The following is an 18,715-nucleotide window of genomic DNA, read 5'->3' as shown; positions in this document are numbered from 1 at the left end:
CAGCTTTTCGCTGCCTTTATAGCAGCCCTCTTTGGTTTTGTTTGTGTAAGGTAGTTTATTAGCTGTTATCAACGTGTTTTGAATTGTCTGTGAAAACATTTGTTTGGTGTTTATCTGGGGCTTCAGTGGAAAACAAAGACATTTCCAGACGAGATCAGACGTTTGAGCGGTGCTGCATTTGGACTGAGCTAATGTGCAACAGTGGATCAGGACTCATTCTGACCCAAAGCATCATAGAACCTCATCACAAAGTGCTGTCGGATCTGCAGGGTCATTAGTGATGCTACAGGAGTCGGAACGTTTCCTCTCACTGGACGTCCAAGTCTCTTCCAGTCATTATGTCTTATCGGGGGGGGGGGGGGGGGGCTGCTGTTTGCAGGAAGAGCTCAACCAATAGATCTTCAGATTGTCCACATGTCCCAGGAAGTAAGCAGTTGGTTCCTTTTCTGCACAGTTACCGTAGAGGTTCCGTGACACAACAAGCCCCAGGATGAGTAAATAAGTCTTAAAAAACGACTCGTGTTCTCCTTCTGGCACATTATCTCATGCCTGTTTTATTGGAACTGCTTGTTAATGTAACCTGCCCCCCCAACAAGATTGTTTTTATATATCTGCAAAAAACTGTATTTTTAAAAGTTTTTGTTGACGTTACAGGACCAACCTAACGCTCTGTGTTCTGAAACCAGAGCACAGGGAGGAAGAATGATGCCTAATAAAATAATTTCATATGCACACCTGACTACAGTGTGTTTGTTACCAGACTAGCGACACACAGAGCAAACCTTACATATATAGTGTTTATTTTCATTAGATGAACTCAGAAGTTTGTTACAGCCAGCCAGAGGTTTTCCTAAAGGCGCCGAGCAGATATCGCGTCACAAACGTGGATTTGTTGCACATGTCGAGTGATGCTGCAGAGAGAACGGCTCGCCTCTAGTCTGGGTTCAGCCTGTACCGAACAGTAGCTACACAACAAAACAGCACACACACACACGGGGGTTACATACACGAATGCACAACACTTGAAACAACTGTGAGTCAAAAGCACAGAGGTGACGCTGAACCTGAGACCGGTGTAGACAATAACTACTCTGGTCTCTTCAGATTCCCATCTGATTGGACCTGTTGATGAAGTCGGTTGTACCTTCTCTCCATCAGCAGCATCACTGTCAAACACTCTTGCACAGTAAAATGTCTAGTTCATAATAAGTTAAGCTCACTGCTAGCTAAAAACGTTACCAACCTGTAAATCCTCTAGCTACAGCTACCTTTATTTGCTGTTTCCCACCCCCTCGGCTCACAAGATCTCTGTCCTGATGAAGACTGACCACCTCATCCAAGGGTACATCTCACAGTGCTTGGGGGGGGGGGGGGGTTAAAGTACAGAAATCAGCCCCGGTCATTAGAAAGTGAAGTGTTAGTGATGATGCTCCCGTGTGGCGCCCCCTCAGTGTGGCTGAAACGTCTTGGCCAAGTCGTCCAGCAGTGACATCAACTTCTGCTCCTCCAGGGGGGAGCTGTGGGTCCAGGCCAGCGGCAGGTGGGTGGGGGCCAGCTTTCTGTCTGTACATACACACAGTTCAACATGAAGGTAGTTCATGATGTCAGTGTTGATCTGTTATTATTCACCACTGTGGTGTCTGAAGAGAGCTGACTCAGTCCAGCATCGACGCAGTGATGTCACATTTCCAACAGCTGGAAAGTGCTCCATCAGTATCGATCTGCAGTGACTCGCGGGCTACGTCAGCCGCATGTTTCTGAAACACTCCACACGCAGATGTTGATAAAATTGAATGTTGGCTGGAATGTTCTCACTTGTATGTAAAAACTGAATGTTCAGGTTGGTCATGCGTTTGTGTTTTGGGATCTAACACACGACTGGTCAGTCTGAAGCAACCATCGTGTCAAAAGATGTTTATTATCTTACTGTTTACTTGACAGAATAGCTCACTCCATTAACTTAAACAACAAATGAACAGAGTATCTGTTTGTGACGGAAGGCGAAGCCAACAACACCTCATCTGCAGGCGCTGCCATATTGTGTTTTGAATCCAGAGTCTGACCTCTGGACGTGGGCAGAAAGTTCTGTCTACTCCAATAATAACATTAATTAAGCATGTGAACAGCTAAAAATAATTAAACATATATAAACATATTATCAGAGGTGAAACTTTAAGTCCCATTTGTTTATTTGGAGGTGGTGAGGCTTCAGGATTAAACTGCAGCCAACCACCAGAGGGCGCATCAGTTTCTTCTACATAATAAAAACTAGCTTCACCTGAACATCTTATCTCTTACTTGTGAGCTGTCACTTTACAGTTCGTCCCAGAGGACCACTCTAAGTTTTGTCTCAGTGAATCATTAACTGTGACGTGAAGCTAAAGGGCAGATTTTTAATGATGTATCTGATTTATGTTCAAAAAGCAACATCAGTTACTTAGATTTGTGGATTGATGCAGAAAGATACTAATTGTTTGCGTGAACCACATTTTAAACATTACACGTAATAAACAAACATGTAAATACAAAGGTTAAAAAGTCTAAACCGTTTGAATTCAGATTTTTTTTTTGGATGAATTCACAATAAAATCCACTGTTGTTACATTTTTGGGCAACAGAAATGAAATCAAAGCAAACACAGGACTCTGAATTTCTAAGTGACTCTGATTGTGAAAAATTACGTGCTACAATATTTCATGAAGGTCACTTTTCCACACATTTAATTTGGAAATTACAGTCTAATGTCCAAATGTTTCAGAATAAAATCTGAATCTAAAGGTTTAAATCGAAATAAGATTATTTTTTTAACAAAAAAAGTAGCCTTTCAAAATAAGAGCTCTTTTATTTGATAAGTAGACCCCTTAATTGTTAGTAAACAAAGCACATGCAGCTTGCAAGCAGAAACAAGATCCGGCTTTGTCCGGTTTCTTTATGTTGTAGTTGCGTTGTTGTTGGCTAGCGATGTTGCTGGTGTATAACAGTGGCAATAAAACTTGATACGCGCCGAAAATGACAGTCAATGGGACGCGTCTTAACGGTGCGTATGCGTTACAGCCAGGTGAGTGGCTCAACGATGACTATAAAAGAGCCCAAACTTCAGAGGCCGGTGTCGGTACCGGATCGACTCGGGGTCCTTCGACTGCCGATGACGTCACATTACTGCAACTCTACTCGGCTTTCACACACACGTTTTGGAAAGACATCAGCAGTTTTGTTCATAGATTCTTGTTTGTTAACACCTAAATGTTTTCTTTATAATTGTAATTTGTTAATAAAACACCATATTATCTTTGTTTTGTAAAGAATGTGAAACTGCATAAAACCAACATTGGACTGACAACAAGTAGAACAGTTCTTGTATGTGAAGCCACATCTGTTTGTATTAATGTGGAGTTCGTCTGTATATTTCCTTAGTTGTTATCTAAATACATTCTTTAACTCAAAATGTTGCTTGGTGTCTTTCAATAAAGTTCTTATATTTTATTTTGCCCCGTTTCATCAACATCAAGAGATTTTGAAGGTCACTGACTATCATTTGCTTATATTTTACATTTCCTTTAGAAATTCAAACATATTTTCTCCAAAAAGTGTTGATTTTTGGACTACAGGACTACAACCGCTAAGACTACGACCGCAGATTTGTTCTGACCAATCAAAATCATAACGTGGTAACGTCACTTCCGTAAGCTTCATGTTCAGCCAATCAACTACTTTGACGTCATCGGCAGTCGAAGGACCCCGAGCCGATCCCGTACCGACACCGGACCTCCATGCTTACTTGGTCAACACGCCAGGCCTTTGTTCCCGGGAGTGCCTGAAGTCCTACAAAACCCTGGATGCCTACAGCTACAGTATGTAACGGACAACCGTGTTCAGGACATACTATTGCAACATTATAATATTGAAATGTGCGATTCATTTTCATGCTGGATGCTGCTGAGTAAACTGTCTGTAGCACGGAGCTGCCGTTCAGTGGGAACGGGAGAAGGGAGACACTGTACTACCTGGCACCACAACCAGCCCAGTGCAGCTGCAATGGACATGGGCCAAATCCTTACGGCGCATCTTTTTCTGTTTGAGAACCGAAATCAACAATTTTTTTTCATCATAGTAAACAAAAGGGTTTATTTGTAGAGCATACCTTGATAGAAGCGTCCACTGGGGTTTGTGGTAGCAGCTTCAGACAGAGCGAGCCACACCACCGTGTCTGCCCCCTGCTCTGGGGTCCGCAGACTTTCCTTCATGGAGCGGTGAAAGTCGGGCATGGCGTTGGCCACCGCTGAGACAAATAAGTATCACACAGGGAACAAGCATGAATAAAGACACGTGTGAGGACGAGGTACTGTGGAAGGCGTGACGTTGGCATTAACCTGGAGTGTCCACCCAACCGGGATGCATAACGGAGAAGTGGACGGCAGTGTGAGTTTTCGCCATTTGCTCTGTCATCACCACCTGCTGCCTCTGAATCACACACACACACACACACACACACACACACACACACACACACACACACACACACACACACACACACACACACACACACACACACACACACACACACACACACACACACACACACACACACACACACACACACACACACACACACACACACACACACACACACACACACACACACACACACACACACACACACACACACACACACACACACACACACACACACACACACACACACACACACACACACACACACACACACACACACACACACGTAAGCACTTTTTAAAAAAGTGAACTGCAGGTTGTTTTGGAAGAATCTGTGTTACTATAAAGAGAATGTTGGAGAGACATAAATTAAACACATGATGCATGTCCTCATCAACATGGCTAATAATATCAGCCACAATATCAATCACTGATTACCGATAAATGTAAATTTCGGAATGGTGATTGGATTGTAACATCAAGTGAAGTCAGAGCTCAGAAAAATGTCTGTTTTATGTATAAACTTCAACAAAGTGAAAAGAAAACCCAAATCAAAAGAAAGGTTACACTTACTGACAGTGACTCATTAGGGTCACCATAGTAACCACACACCCATGTCTGTCAGTCCCAGGCAGCAGACAGTAACTATTAAGCCCTTTTCAGATAGACATTCTGGAACATTTGCGGACAATTCAATCCGTTTTTTAACCGGAACTGTGTTTTCAGACACAACACTTTTGTACCGGAACTTGTCCTTTCGGCTGCGTTCACACAGCAGGGAAAAGTTCCAGATGTCTGGCGGCGGCGGTGGGGGGGAATCGGACTTATGTTAAGAAGAAGAAGAAGAAGAAAATATAATTTCTATAGCGCCTCTCAAGATAAAAATCACAAGGCGCTTAAGCATAATTCTGCGCACACGAAGACGCATAAGAGACCTGAATGATGAAGCTCAATGGTTAAAGGAATCACTGAAGCGGTGTGAAGCGCTCCATCGCGCGTCTGGACGGTACCGTAGGAGGCGAGCTGCCGTGGTTCGCTGCATGCTACAGCAGCGGGCTATCTAGGTGCGCACAGCGTCCCCCGGTCCCCTCCTCCTCCCCCTCCCCCTTGTCCGGAACTTTACCTCACCAGTCTGAAGCAGCCACCCTGTCCGTAACAAGTCCGGACCTGTTACTAGGGGCTTCGTCCGGATAAATTCCGGAACACGTTGTCCGGATGTTTGTATTCAGACAGAAAGGTCTTACGGACAGATTCCGGAACATTTCCGATTTTCATGGCCTGTCTGAAGGGGGCTCTAGAGTAAGCCTCAGACAAATGGCTTATTTATAAAAACTAAAGTCATATCGGAGAGCAGAAGGCTCGGGTGGTTGCGTATTGTTTTAAAAGTATTTTTATTGTGTTTAGTGCCGGGAGAATGACAAGTTAAAATAACACTTCTCTTCTAGTTTTGAAAACATTTTGAGATGAAAGATAACTGAAGTCTTTGAACGCTGTTGTGAGCACAGAGGATTTAACAGGGAAAACAGTTTTCAACCCTTATCTGAACCCGCTTGTCTTTGTAGGGTCGCAGGGGCTGGTGCCTATCTCCAGCAGTCAGCAGGCAAACAGGCGGGGTACGACAGGTCGCCAGTCCATCGGAGGGGAACACAGAGACACACAGGACAAACACACAAGCACACACACACACACCTAAGGACAATTTAGGTGACCAAATAACCTCACAGTCATATTCTTGGACTGTGGGAGGAAGCTGGACCACCCGGAGAGAACCAACGCATGCACAGGGAGAACATGCAACCCCCACGCAGAAAGACCCCAGGCCGGGATGTGAACCGAGGACCTTCTTGCTGCAAGGACACAGTGCTAACCACTGCGCCACTGTGCAGCCCTTTGAAAATGTATTTTTATTTTCAAATATTGTGCAAACAGATGAATGTGATCCCTTTCTGGGGAGGAGGTGTGACTCTACCAATGTTAAATTATTTGGCATTGTTTGCACATTCAACCTGGGATTTGCTTTTGCTTTGGGAAAGGACTTTGTTGTTTATCTGTTAAGACCTGCAGATCACTCTGAGAAAACACTCATCACTCCTTCCCTGCTGTGTTTCATGGCTAATTATTCAGATCACTGTGGGAATGTCTGCTCCAGCATATACCTGAGTGCATTTGAATCTGTGAAGAAGCAGATAGCAAGAGGAACAACGGAGCCACCTTCACCTGTGCTGCTCATTGTTAGTGAATGTGCTGCAAGGTGTGGCACAGATGCTCCAGAAAAGTAACAATACATTTATCCTGCATGTATTTTAAATCTTCTCCAGTTTGTCAAAAGCAGACGTGATGCTCAGCTCTTACTTTGTGCTGGGCGTAGACCATGGTGCTGTCAAAGCGACCCCGCTCGGACTGCAGGTTTCCTATCCTGAGTTTCTGCACCAACATCCCTCCTGATGTCACCGAGATCTGAACACAGAGCACAGAAAAGATGCTAGAGTGTGTGTGTGTGTGTGTGTGTGTGTGTGTGAACTGAGTCACAAGCATAAAAAAGATTTAAATGCCATTTATTTATCTTCTTTAAATACTTAATATCAAGGCGTAATAAACAAGAACTCTCTTTTAGGTTCTTCTTCATAAAATTGTGCAGATCAACAGATCATTTGGTAACTTCAGCTACATCAGCTGTAATCTGCCAGAATGTTTCTCGAGCATTGTAAGTGTTTACTGGTTAATAAAGCCTTACGTGAGACTCACCACTCTGGGATCTGGACTCTTCTCCAGCAGGGGGATCAGACTCTTGGTGAGAATGTAAACCCCTACAAAGGAACAGAATTGTTTGGTGATTGTCTCCATCGTCTCCAGACCTGCTGCCCGGTTCTTGACTCACCCAGAACGTTGACAGCAAAACTCTTCTCCAGTCCCTCAGCGTTCACATCTCTCTGACTCATGATGGCTCCTGCATTGTTGATCTGCACAGATTCAAAATGGTTTCCATCAGCCTTGGTTACAGAAAAGAGAGAACTGACATCATGATGCATTGTGTGGGTTCTCTATTTCACACCAGTGATTCAGGTGTGTCACAGGTGTTTCCTGCTGCTGAGTCTGACTCTTACCAGAACATTCAGAGTCTTGTACTTCCTCTTAAAGGCCTCAGCAAACTCCCAGACCTTCCTTGTCTCAGACAAGTCCAGGATGTGGACGTAGACCTCCTGAGACCAGAAGGATCATTAACAGTAACAAAGACAGTCACATATTCAGAGGATTAAACACAAATAAATCTGTACTTTATTTCCCGTCTCTTTGACAATATCCGCCCTGGCCTCCTCAGCTTTGTCCTTGTTCCTGCATACCATGTGGATCGTTCCACCTGTGATAAAGAACAGGTAATAAAACCATATGTTTGCAGCATTATTCTGAAGAAAATCTCTGGAGGAAATACTGGGAAGGGACTTTGCTGCTTTTGCTTTTGTTTTCCTGACCTTTTTCATTAGAATTTCTCAGAATCAAGCTGAAAAGCTTTTAAAGAGAAAACTGCAAGTTAGAGACTCCCAGGAACCAATGTTTAGAGAAACATAATAGAAACTCCTTCAGAGCATTTTTTTTACACATGCATAAATTATTTAGGCTTAGAGTCATGGAACCTTATCATGCCTTTTAAAACATGTTAAAGTGTTACAAGAGGAGATAAATGCATGAATTTAAAGTTCATGTTTGGAGACCAACCTTCACAGTTTGGAGGCTCACGCTGGTGGAGACACCATTAGTTCTAGTAACACCTGGGCTCCCAAGGTCTGTTCTGACAGGATGGACGTTACAGGACCTTTAAGGATTCCAGTTGGATGATTGGAGGATTATTTAGGAGGATTGGAATGAACACACTGATTTCAGTGGTGAAGGGTTAAAGGTATTGGCTCGGCATTAAAATTGTAGAAATGCAAAATAACTACACTTTGCAATCTATATAAACATGTACTGGGCTCAGTTTTTTATTTTGTTAAGGGCTTTTGTCAGAAATCATTACAGAAAATCCAAATCCTCTCCTCCAGACACTGAAGAACTGTGTTTCGCATACGTCACTCCAGCACGTAAAACAAGCTAGCTGCTGATGCTAGTATTGTGAATCACTGTTATTTGTTTACTTTCATGCTCCTCATTACTCCGTAAAAATGCGTTTACAGCTGCAGCAAAAGGTCTGAGCCATGTCTCCGTGTCCTACACGCGTTTTTAAATAACAGGTCTGATCTAAAATAATAACCTACATCTATAAATCCATCTGCCCTGGGTGTGTGACTGAGTTGAAGGTGATCTGAACTGTATCAGATGTATAAATATTACATGTGTATAACTTGTTGTTTTATACAGGTAAAAACGTGTAGTGGAGATAAATCTACCTACATTTTACTTTGTTTTCTTGTTTTTATTTAACTATTTTCCTGTCCTGTCTGTCTCTCATCTTCCTGCATCTCCTCTCTCCAGAAAATCTGCTGCCTGGATTCTTACCTTTTCACCTCATCAGTTACTTTTGAGCAGACCAAAGGGATCTCCTAAAAAGCGGAGAGCGCATTTCGATGCTGCGTCAGTGAGGTGAAATCACTGCAGCATAGGTGATGAGCTCCACAGTAGCGGAGCGCTTCAGGCACAAATAAGACAGAAAGTAGAGAACATGTACGGACATGAACGATCGTGTGTTAATTATAGTTTTTTGGTTGCGCCACTTTCAGAATGGACCGTGCGCTGGAAGCAGCTGCCTGGAGCGCTGTGCCGCTCTCTGTGCTCTCTGCTCAAAAGAGTCCATGAATGATGTAATATAGGTAGAAACATTTTTCCCGGCTCTCCCTGGATGTGTAGGATATCCAGCTCCCCCATAATTTGATTCCTGCTCCTGGATGAAAAACCGGACATTTTCATCAATACAATTTGCCCCCCCGGACGCCCGGACAGAGAGTGAAAAGTGAACATGTCCGGGGAAAAGAGGACGTACGGTCACCCTAGTTTAATAGAAAGCGGGAGATTACAGATACAGTATTTTGCTCGTGCCCTTGCTGCCCTGGGCCTGGGCCCTTTAGAGTTCGTGGACCCCTGGGCAATTGCCCAGTTGCCCATATGATTAATCTGGCCTTGCAGACAGGCTGGAGTTGGTACAGCATAGTTTATCAAAATGAACACACTCCAAAACTAGTAAACACACACACTGACTGGATAACATGACCTCTCTACCCTAAAACTAGACACTCCACACTGAGCTGAGGCAGCACCTAGCGTCTAACGCCCTTTGGTTTTGTCAGAGGTCCAGATTTATAAAGAAGAGCCTTTTTAGAAGCTTTGCTGAGAAAGGCCACTTTTACTCCAAACACTGCGGTTAGGTATTTTAAAATGAAATATCTACAATAAGCATTTCAAATAGTAATTTTTGGACAGCACTTTACTCTTTAAAATGTACAAACCTGGAACTGTAAATTAAAAGTCAAACTGATTTCATCAAAACAAAACCAAGATCCAAATCATCTCTTATGTGCAACAACTGGGATCTATAACCTCTCAACTATTTATCTGTCTCATGATAAACATTTGTAGAAAAGTAAAAACAAATATTTCATTGAAGGCAGAGGCGGAGCTGGCCTAAATGGCGCCCTGTGCGAGATCCCCCTGTGACGCTCCCCCCCCTCCCTTCACACACACACACACACACACACACACACACACACACACACACACACACACACACACACACACACACACACACACACACACACACACACACACAACTTTGTTTCAAATTGTGTGGAGTGTATATATAACGTTTGCTAACTGAACACAACATCCAGCTCCTGGCCACCTTCTCACCACTTGTCAAAGTTCTACTGAAATAGACACACTTAACACAACATGATGACATCATCGACTTGTACAGTACAGATGTGCTGAAAGGCAAGAGTCTCAACTTTCAGCTAAAAAAAGACCGCTCTAGCTATTATAGTTTTTATTTTATGGCAGTTTACAGTTTAAACGGGATCATACTAGCAGGGCACTTCCAGCGGCCCGCTGCCGCTCCGTTTTTCATGGGGTAAATAATAGCTCATTTCCCGATTCCAAAAAGAAAGAATGGTCCTACCAGCTCGCCACTTCAATATGAAGATCAGTTCAACATGGGGAAAAAAACCTGACCTGTAGGCCAGAGAAACGTTCATTAACACATCAAGTTCTATTCAGTTTACCGGTAAACATATCACGAATGTACAACAGGTCAATTATTAATCATCTTGGCTACGTAGCTCAATCTATGCATTCCAGTAGCATTTGCTACAAACAAATACAAAAACAACAATAAAGGAAAACAACTGTCTGACAGACAGCATAGCCGAATTCAAGGCAACACATAACAATAATCATTTGATTGCTCTTGGTTTCAAGTTAAGCCCACTAAAGTGCTTAAGTAAATAAAAGTGTTTCAAAAACAGCGTTTTTGAACCGGAGTTCTGCTCGCGGTGGGAACTCCGCCGAACAAGGTCATTTTTTATAGCGAAAACGATCGACTGGTCACTGACAAGTAAAAGGGTGTTATTGGTAGATGTTAAGAACACTTACCGCTGAGGTAAAATGAGAGTATAAATGAATTGAGGGGAGAAAAACGCTTTGTTTTCCAACGCCGTTCTACAAGCAACAAGCTTACAGCCACGGCAGGAGCAGCTTTCATGTTTGCCGCGACGTGGAAGGAGCCAATCAGGAGAGGGACCTCACATCAGCTGACGTGGGTCATGTGACAGGGAGTAGTTGATATGGGTTACGCTTTGTTGTGCTTTTATTACAGAAATATTATTATTATCATCACTATTATTATTAAGAACATGCGATTTCTATGTTTTGTTTATGTATTGGTTGATGCTAAAAAAATATTTTTTTAGAAAAAAAAAAGAAGAAAAAAGGAAATTAAATGCCGCCCCCTGCAGACTGCCGCCCTGTTCGGCCGCACATGTTGCACATATCAAGCTCCGCCACTGATTGAAGGCCATCTGAAAAACCAAAAAATGACAAAGATCAGAAGACCAGGTCCATCTTCTGTCTTCCAATTAGCAATACTTTTTTCTTTTTACTCATTTTTATGCAATATGTTGTTTTTATAACTACTCTGGTTTTTATGTGCAGTTCAGCACCTTGGGCCTCTGCTAAGGTGGATAGAGGGTGCATTATAAATAAATAAATAAATAAATAAAATGAAATTTAATTGAAACTGAAGACTGCATGTTGACTGGAGCCTCTGCAGATTTAGACCCATGAATCTCCTTGTCTGATTCATAAAAAGCAATTTCTGAAGTCAACATAGAGATGAAAAACAATGAAGAAGTACCATACCATTCCCCAGGATGCAGGACAGTGTGTCTTGATGACCAGGGTTGGGAAACACTGCCATACCCTTCTATACCATACCATACCATACCATACCATACCATACCATACCATTATACCCAGGGTTGGACAGGGACAAAAATTCAGCTTGGGCATTTTGACTGGAGACTGGCCCATCACCTGTTTTTTTTTTGGAAAAGACAATAAGCCTTACGCTGTTTCTGACACGTCACGGCATGTGGGCGAGGTGAGCGGAGGTGATGCGAGGACCCAAACGCGGGGAGGAAGACAAGCAGACAGGTAGGACGTTTAACATGAACTTTAATGAAAAACACGCAGGACACTGAAACAATGGACCGACACAAGACACAGAACAGAGAGGGCTTAAATACACGAGGGCCGGGAGCTAAGGTGATTGGGAAACGAGAGGCAGGTGGGAGCAATTAACGAGACACAAGGATGAACCAAAATAGGGAGACAGGACAGGGTGTGTCAGTATCCCCCCCCCCCCCCCCCCCCCCCCCAAAGGGCGGATCCCAGACGCCCACAGGGACACAGAGCAGAGCTGGAGGAGGGGAACCCGGAGGGACCGATGAAGAGGAGGCAGGGACCAGCAGAGTCCGGGGGCCTGCGCCTGGGGCAGAGGAGGAGGAGGCGACGGGCTCTTGGAGGCCTGCGTCTGCGGCAGAGGAGGAGGCGACGACGCTCTCTTGGGGGCCTGCATCTGCGGCAGAGGAGGAGGCGACGACGGGCTCTTGGGGGCCTGCGGCAGAGGAGGAGGTGACGACGGGCTCTTGGGGGCCTGCGTCTGCGGCAGAGGAGGAGGTGACGATGGGCTCTTGGGGGCCTGTGTCTGCGGCAGAGGAGGAGGCGATGACGGGCTCTTGGGGGCCTGCGTCTGCGGCAGAGGAGGAGGCAATGACGGGCTCTTGGGGGCCTGCATCTGCGGCAGAAGAGGAGGCGACGACGGGCTCTTGGGGGCCTGCGGCAGGGGAGGAGGTGACGACGGGCTCTTGGGGGCCTGCGTCTGCGGCAGAAGAGGAGGCGACGATGGGCTCTTGGGGGCCTGCGTCTGCGGCAGAGGAGGAGGCGACGACGGGCTCTTGGGGGGCTGCGTCTGCGGCAGAGGAGGAGGCAACGACGGGCTCTTGGGGGCCTGCATCTGCGGCAGAAGAGGAGGCGACGACGGGCTCTTGGGGGCCTGCGGCAGGGGAGGAGGTGACGACGGGCTCTTGGGGGCCTGCGTCTGCGGCAGAAGAGGAGGCGACGATGGGCTCTTGGGGGCCTGCGTCTGCGGCAGAGGAGGAGGCGACGACGGGCTCTTGGGGGGCTGCGTCTGCGGCAGAGGAGGAGGCAACGACGGGCTCTTGGGGGCCTGCGTCTGCGGCAGAGGAGGAGGCGACGACGGGCTCTTGGGGGCCGGCGTCTACGGCAGAGGAGCTCTGCAGGCTGGACCGGGGACAAAGTCTCTGCAGGCTGGGCCGGGGACAAAGTCTCTTGGAAGGGCTGGACCGGAGCCTCGTGGAAGGGCTGGACCGGATACGGTTCGACCTCCGGAACCACCACTGGAACTGGAGACGGCGTCGACCACGGGACTGGAGACGGCAGAGACCTCGGACTAGAGGAGATGTCAATCTCTGGACTGGAAGGAGCGTCGACCTCTGGACTGGAAAGAGCGTCGACCTCTGGACTGGAGAGAGAGTCGACCTCTGGACTGGAGAGAGCGTCGACCTCTGGACTGGAGAGAGAGTCGACCTCTGGACTGGAGAGAGCGTCGACCTCTGGACTGGAGAGAGAGTCGACCTCTGGACTGGAGAGAGCGCCGACGTCAGATGAGGCCCCAACGTCAGACGAGGCATCAACTTTAGAGGAGGCATTGACCCTTGGACAGGAAGAGCCGTCGACCCTTGGACAGGAAGAGGCGTCGACCCTTGGACTGGAAGAGGCGTCGACCCTTGGACAGGAAGAGACGTCGACCCTTGGACAGGAAGAGGCGTCGACCCTTGGACAGGACAGGGCGTCGACCCTTGGACAGGAAGAGACGTCGACCCTTGGACAGGAAGAGGCGTCGACCCTTGGACAGGACAGGGCGTCGACCCTTGGACAGGACAGGGCGTCGACCACCATCGATTTTTGGTCCGGGGGCGTCGACTTCTGGTCCTTTGACTTCTGGACCGTCGACCTCTGGACCGGAACCGTTTGCTTCTGGTCCGGGGGTGTCGGCTTCTGATCAAGGGGCGTCGACTTCCGGTCCGGGGGCGTCGGCTTCTGGTCCGGGGGCGTCGACCTCTGGACCGCCGGCCTCTGGACCGGAACTGGAACCGTCTGCTTCTGGTCCGGGGGTGTTGGCTTCTGGTCCGGGGGCGTCGGCTTCCGGTCCTTCGACTTCTGGACCGTTGACCTCTGGACCGGAACCGGAACCGTCTGCTTCTGGGACGGAGGCAGAGCTGCTGCGGGAGGGGCTGCCTGGACAGGCTGGACGAGATGCGGGGCGTCCACCGGGGCCACCGCTGGAGCAGGCTGCGACAGAGCAGGTGGTGCTGGGAACTATGAGAGGAGGGAGGACAGACCGTCCAGCTGAAGCTCTTTGAGGCTGAGCGTCCGATGGAGCTGGGCCAGCTCAGCCCGGAGACCGGTGAGCTCTGCTGGGTGAACCCTGGGCTCGCTCCTCTGGCCCTGAGATGAGGAGGATAGAGCGTCCAGGCGGGATTCCTGGAAGCTGATGAGCTGGCGGAACCGGCCAAGCTCCGCCTGGAGACTGACGAGCTCGGTCAGCTGGGCTGCGGCCAACGCTCCTCCCCGTGTAGATGACGGAGGTGCCGATTGGGTCGGAGACGGAACTGCTGGTCTGACCGGGGGCTTGTCCAAGCTGCTGTGCCGAGCAGGGGCAGCAGCGAGCTCACAGCTCCGTCCCATAGGAGAGGAGCAGCCGCTGATCGGAATGCTGCTGATGCATCTATCAGTCAGGTAGGAGTAGAACCAGTTGAATGGTGACCCTTTAACTCTCCAGTCTACTCAGCAAATGTTGTGCTTGACTGTATCAAATGCAGCAGAAGGACCTAGTAGTAGTAGCAGCAGAACATGGGAACCAGTATCAGATGCAAACAAGATGTCATTTGGCACACACATTTGGGCAGATTCTGTGCTGTGGCTGGGCCTGAAACCAGACTGAATAAGGTCAAATAGGCACTTGTTCTCTAGATGAGCTGTGACTTGAGCGTGAACTATTTTCTCTAAAACTTTGGAAAGAAAAGGAAGTTTGGAAGGAAATTTTCTAAGTTACTATAATCTAGGCCAGGTTTTTTCAATAGCAGCTAAACGGCCGCCTGTATAAAGGCCACAGGAAACACTACAAAGGATGGGCTGTTATCGATAATGCTCAAAATGACCGGGTCCACTACAGGGAGGACCCCACAGGACAGTTTTGCAGGAAGGCAGTCCTCAAGTTATCAAGAGGTAAAACCATAGTTCTAATTAAAATAATTATTTTAAGCAATCTGGACTAGAATATTAGAAACAAAACCAGCTAAGATAAAAAAAAAATATTGACCTAAAACGTTGTTTCAGAACGATAAATGTACAGTACAAGGATACACAATTAATATGCGTTGTGGGTCCTTGCACACAGAAAAATGTAAAAAATCCAGGATGTGGATGGACAAGCTTAAAAACCCAAAATTGGCTTCACTGAAGGACTGGAAATGATCAGCTTAAAGACTGAAGGCAGAGAGGAAAATTATCTCAGCCTGACCCAAACAAATTCTTGTTATCTGAATCTGACACCCTGGTAGCCTTGAGCTGCAAGCAACTAAAACCCCCACGAAGGAATGCAGACAGATGCTGTGAAAACCTGACCCCCCCCCACCCCCCCACCCCCCCGCCTTTGGATTGGTGGACTTCAGCCTGGCGAGGTCATCAACTGGAGGAGTCAATGTGCTCTTTGCTTCTCCCAAGATCTCCCTCCCACCTGTGACTGTACAGTAGATGAGCGCCTTAGATGGCTGCTCTCGCTGGGAGAGGAGGTGTTACCCCCCCCCGTTAGCCAAACCAAGACCTCACCTCACTTGGCCAAGTAGCCAGGGCGCATGATCAATCGGGTCACAGTGAAAGGACACACACACTGTCATAGACGCATGGCATTCTGTCTCAATCTGCCCCCCCTTCTGATATTTTGCATTCCATATTCTGTGCTTCAGGGGGTGTGTGTGTGTGCTCGCAAGCGTGTGTGTGCGTGTGGGGGGTCTTGTTCTGTGTGTACGAAGCAGTACAAGTGATAATGCTGCAGGATTTCACAATTTTGTCCTTCTCAGCAGCAGCACTACAGGTGCTCTCCTTGTCCAACATGTGCGTTAGCCAGGTAAAAGTTGCGCACATTTTTCCGCTAAGTTTTCTTTTATAAATCCCGAAGTTTGCATGGAAAGTTGCTTACGCAGTTTTCCGACCCCGTTTTGTGTGTAAGCAAGCTCTATAGATGAGGCCCCTGGTTGTTCATCAGTTGTTCTCTATCCTGCTGACTCATAAAAGATAGACTGGTTAAATAAAACCAGCATCATTCTCTAATTCTTGGTGTCATAGGGGCAACCTCAGAGGTTCTGGTCCATCATCAGCTCCATCCATGAAGAGACTCTCCTGTTCCACCACATCCCATAGGTTCTGGACTGGACTGAGATCAGATGATTGTGGAGGTCGATGGAGTCCAGTGAACTCATGGTCACGTTCTAGAAACCAGTTGAAGATGATCTGATCTCAGTGACATGGTGGATTATTCTGCTGGAAGTAGCCATCAGAAAAAGGCACAACAGCTGATCACTGGATATTTTATACCTTTTTCAGACCATTCTCTGTGAACCCTGGATATTGTTGTGGGTCCAAATTCTGTAAGATCAGACCTTTCTGAAATACTCAGACCAATCTGCCTGGTACCAAGCAAATGCCAAATGGTTACACATGTTTAACCCTCTCAGGCTCAAAAAAAGCTTTGATGAAAAGACGAACAACTAAGTCCTTCAGCGGTACTTCAGAGTTAAAAAATGCTCATGAAATACTTGTGTGGAGTAACCAGGTAGGTAGGTTTTAACTGTTGCAAATCTGCAACGCCTGCCTCCAGAGGGGTAAAGCTATTGATCAGGTGTGCCAGTGGGGGGTTGGAGTTGGTTTGTTGACACACTGACTTATAAGATCAGTACCTCTCTTGGCAATGGCCATGGCGGCGGCTCTCCCAATGCCACTGTTGGCTCCTGTGATCATGACGGTACGTCCAGCCATGGACACGTCCAGGTCCTTCTCCACAAAGCGCTTGGAGGCTGACAGGAAGCCATTTCTGCAACACATGACCATTTGCTACATTACATCCCTTGTATCGGCTGCACATCACTGCCTCTGTGCTGTGTGTGTGCATGTGTGTGTGTGTGTGTGTGTGTGTGTGTGTGTGTGTGTGTGAGGTCATCCTGCTAACTGTAAGCTCCTTCACAATGTGAGGCTTGACTTATTCTTGTGTTACTGTACTGATACAATGAAGGAGAGAGTGTGCCTGGCATGTCTCTGATCAACAGCAGTTTGGGCGAGGCTCCTCACAGTGATCAGATCGTGTGTGTGTGTGTGTGTGTGTGTGTGCCACCAAGGATTTCAATCCCTCTTATTGTCTCAGATGCCATTGTTGTTGGTGCCTGAAGGGGGAATAAAGAATCACACAGGGGAGGGGGTGCTAAGGTTAAATGGCCCCTCTGTTCGCCGGTGTCATGCAGAGAGCTATTAGAACGGGGTCAGAGTGGGTTGCCAGGCAGCTCGCTGGGAGGAAAGATAACAGAACAAAGGAAAGGAGGGAAACAATCACAAAAGCAGCACTTCAGACAACTTGGCATGCTGTATACTGATGAGGACAGGCACCGTGGAGCTGCGACGGGTCAAATAATACCGATAAAGCTCTCAGAGCCCCTTAGTAGCTGAAAAACTGGTTTATGGCGCTACATGGCTCCTGCTGAGTCGCTGTGATCTGTACTTTGATTCATAAATCCATGACCTTTCAGCATCTGGTGTTCAATGATGCTGAGATAACCAAAGTAAACAGAAACATCATAATCAATAAATACATTTTGAATTAAATTACCGAACCTTAGCTGACATTAGAAAAAAAACATTTGCTATTGTTTTCATCTGATGTACATGTGAAGTTTTAATTAAACCTTCTTGTTAAACTGGTTCTCCAACACTACAAATGAAAGTTTTACAATAATCAATGCAAACAAACAGCCTGAATCTTAATCTGTAAAGACAGATTAGAAATAAAGTAATTTAACTCTATCTTCTGCATTTATCATTGGTCATCCTTTTTAATGTGCCAGGCCTGTTTCTATACACCCACATTAAAGACATTTTAAATCTGGAACATCAAAAATGCAGAGGAAAAACATTCCAGATTCAGAGGTCAGAGGACATTTTTTTTAATTAGTGTCAGTTAAAAATCTAATCTGGAATAAAAGCAGCAGAATAACCCTCACCACAGCAGCTCACAGATTAGGTCCAGAACTTACTTGGTGAACTCGGTCAGGCCTTTCAGGAACCAGGCGGAGTTACGGTACAGAGACATGGTGCAGGTCTGGAAGCCTCTGCTGGGACAGGTCCTCTGCGCTTCCTTTTACTCTGGTCACAAACCACGTGGAACCACTGGTCCACCGGCCCCCCAGTGGCAGCATGGAGAGATTCTTTCTTTCTTTCTTTCTTTCTTTCTTTCTTTCTTTCTTTCTTTCTTTCAGCTGATAGAGGGAGATATAAAACATGAGGTGCTCAAAAGGAATTACAAAACATATAAAACGTGCAAAGGATGTGTTCAAGTGCCACATAAGTGTAGGAAAATGGAGAACAGGAGCAGAAAAGCAACAATCAAGGGTAAAGAGGGAGTGTAGTGTGACGTACCAAAAGGTCCAGTTTT

The 18,715-nt window shown here is 46.5% G+C and overlaps 1 protein-coding gene across 1 annotated transcript; it reads right to left on the bottom strand.

Moving 5' to 3' along the window:
• Positions 1–779: 779 nt before the first annotated feature.
• On the bottom strand, positions 780–18,475 carry dhrs12la (dehydrogenase/reductase 12-like a). Its single transcript, XM_054742949.2, has 10 exons — positions 18,318–18,475; positions 16,974–17,107; positions 7,728–7,810; positions 7,557–7,652; positions 7,331–7,412; positions 7,198–7,259; positions 6,805–6,909; positions 4,371–4,461; positions 4,142–4,279; positions 780–1,563 (listed from the first exon to the last, which is right to left on the bottom strand). The coding sequence occupies exons 1-10, from the start codon at positions 18,371–18,373 to the stop codon at positions 1,448–1,450; spliced, it is 963 nt and encodes a 320-aa protein (XP_054598924.2). The 5' UTR covers positions 18,374–18,475; the 3' UTR covers positions 780–1,447.
• Positions 18,476–18,715: the final 240 nt, after the last annotated feature.

The sequence above is a fragment of the Nothobranchius furzeri genome, chromosome 13 (genome assembly GCF_043380555.1).
Source record: "Nothobranchius furzeri strain GRZ-AD chromosome 13, NfurGRZ-RIMD1, whole genome shotgun sequence".
Classification (NCBI taxonomy): domain Eukaryota; kingdom Metazoa; phylum Chordata; class Actinopteri; order Cyprinodontiformes; family Nothobranchiidae; genus Nothobranchius; species Nothobranchius furzeri.
The sequence above is the reverse complement of the archived record's forward strand: the minus strand, read 5'-3'. Positions and strand labels throughout refer to the sequence as shown.

Bases quoted from the DNA above. Each gene is read 5' to 3' on its own strand.
- dhrs12la (XM_054742949.2), bottom strand. From the start codon at position 18,373: ATGTCTCTGTACCGTAACTCCGCCTGGTTCCTGAAAGGCCTGACCGAG. The intron at 17,108-18,317 runs GTAAGTTCTGGA...CATGTGTTGCAG, and splicing joins GGCCTGACCGAGTTCACCAA to AAATGGCTTCCTGTCAGCCT. The intron at 4,462-6,804 runs GTAAGAGCTGAG...TGTGTGATTCAG, and splicing joins TGGTCTACGCCCAGCACAAA to AGGCAGCAGGTGGTGATGAC.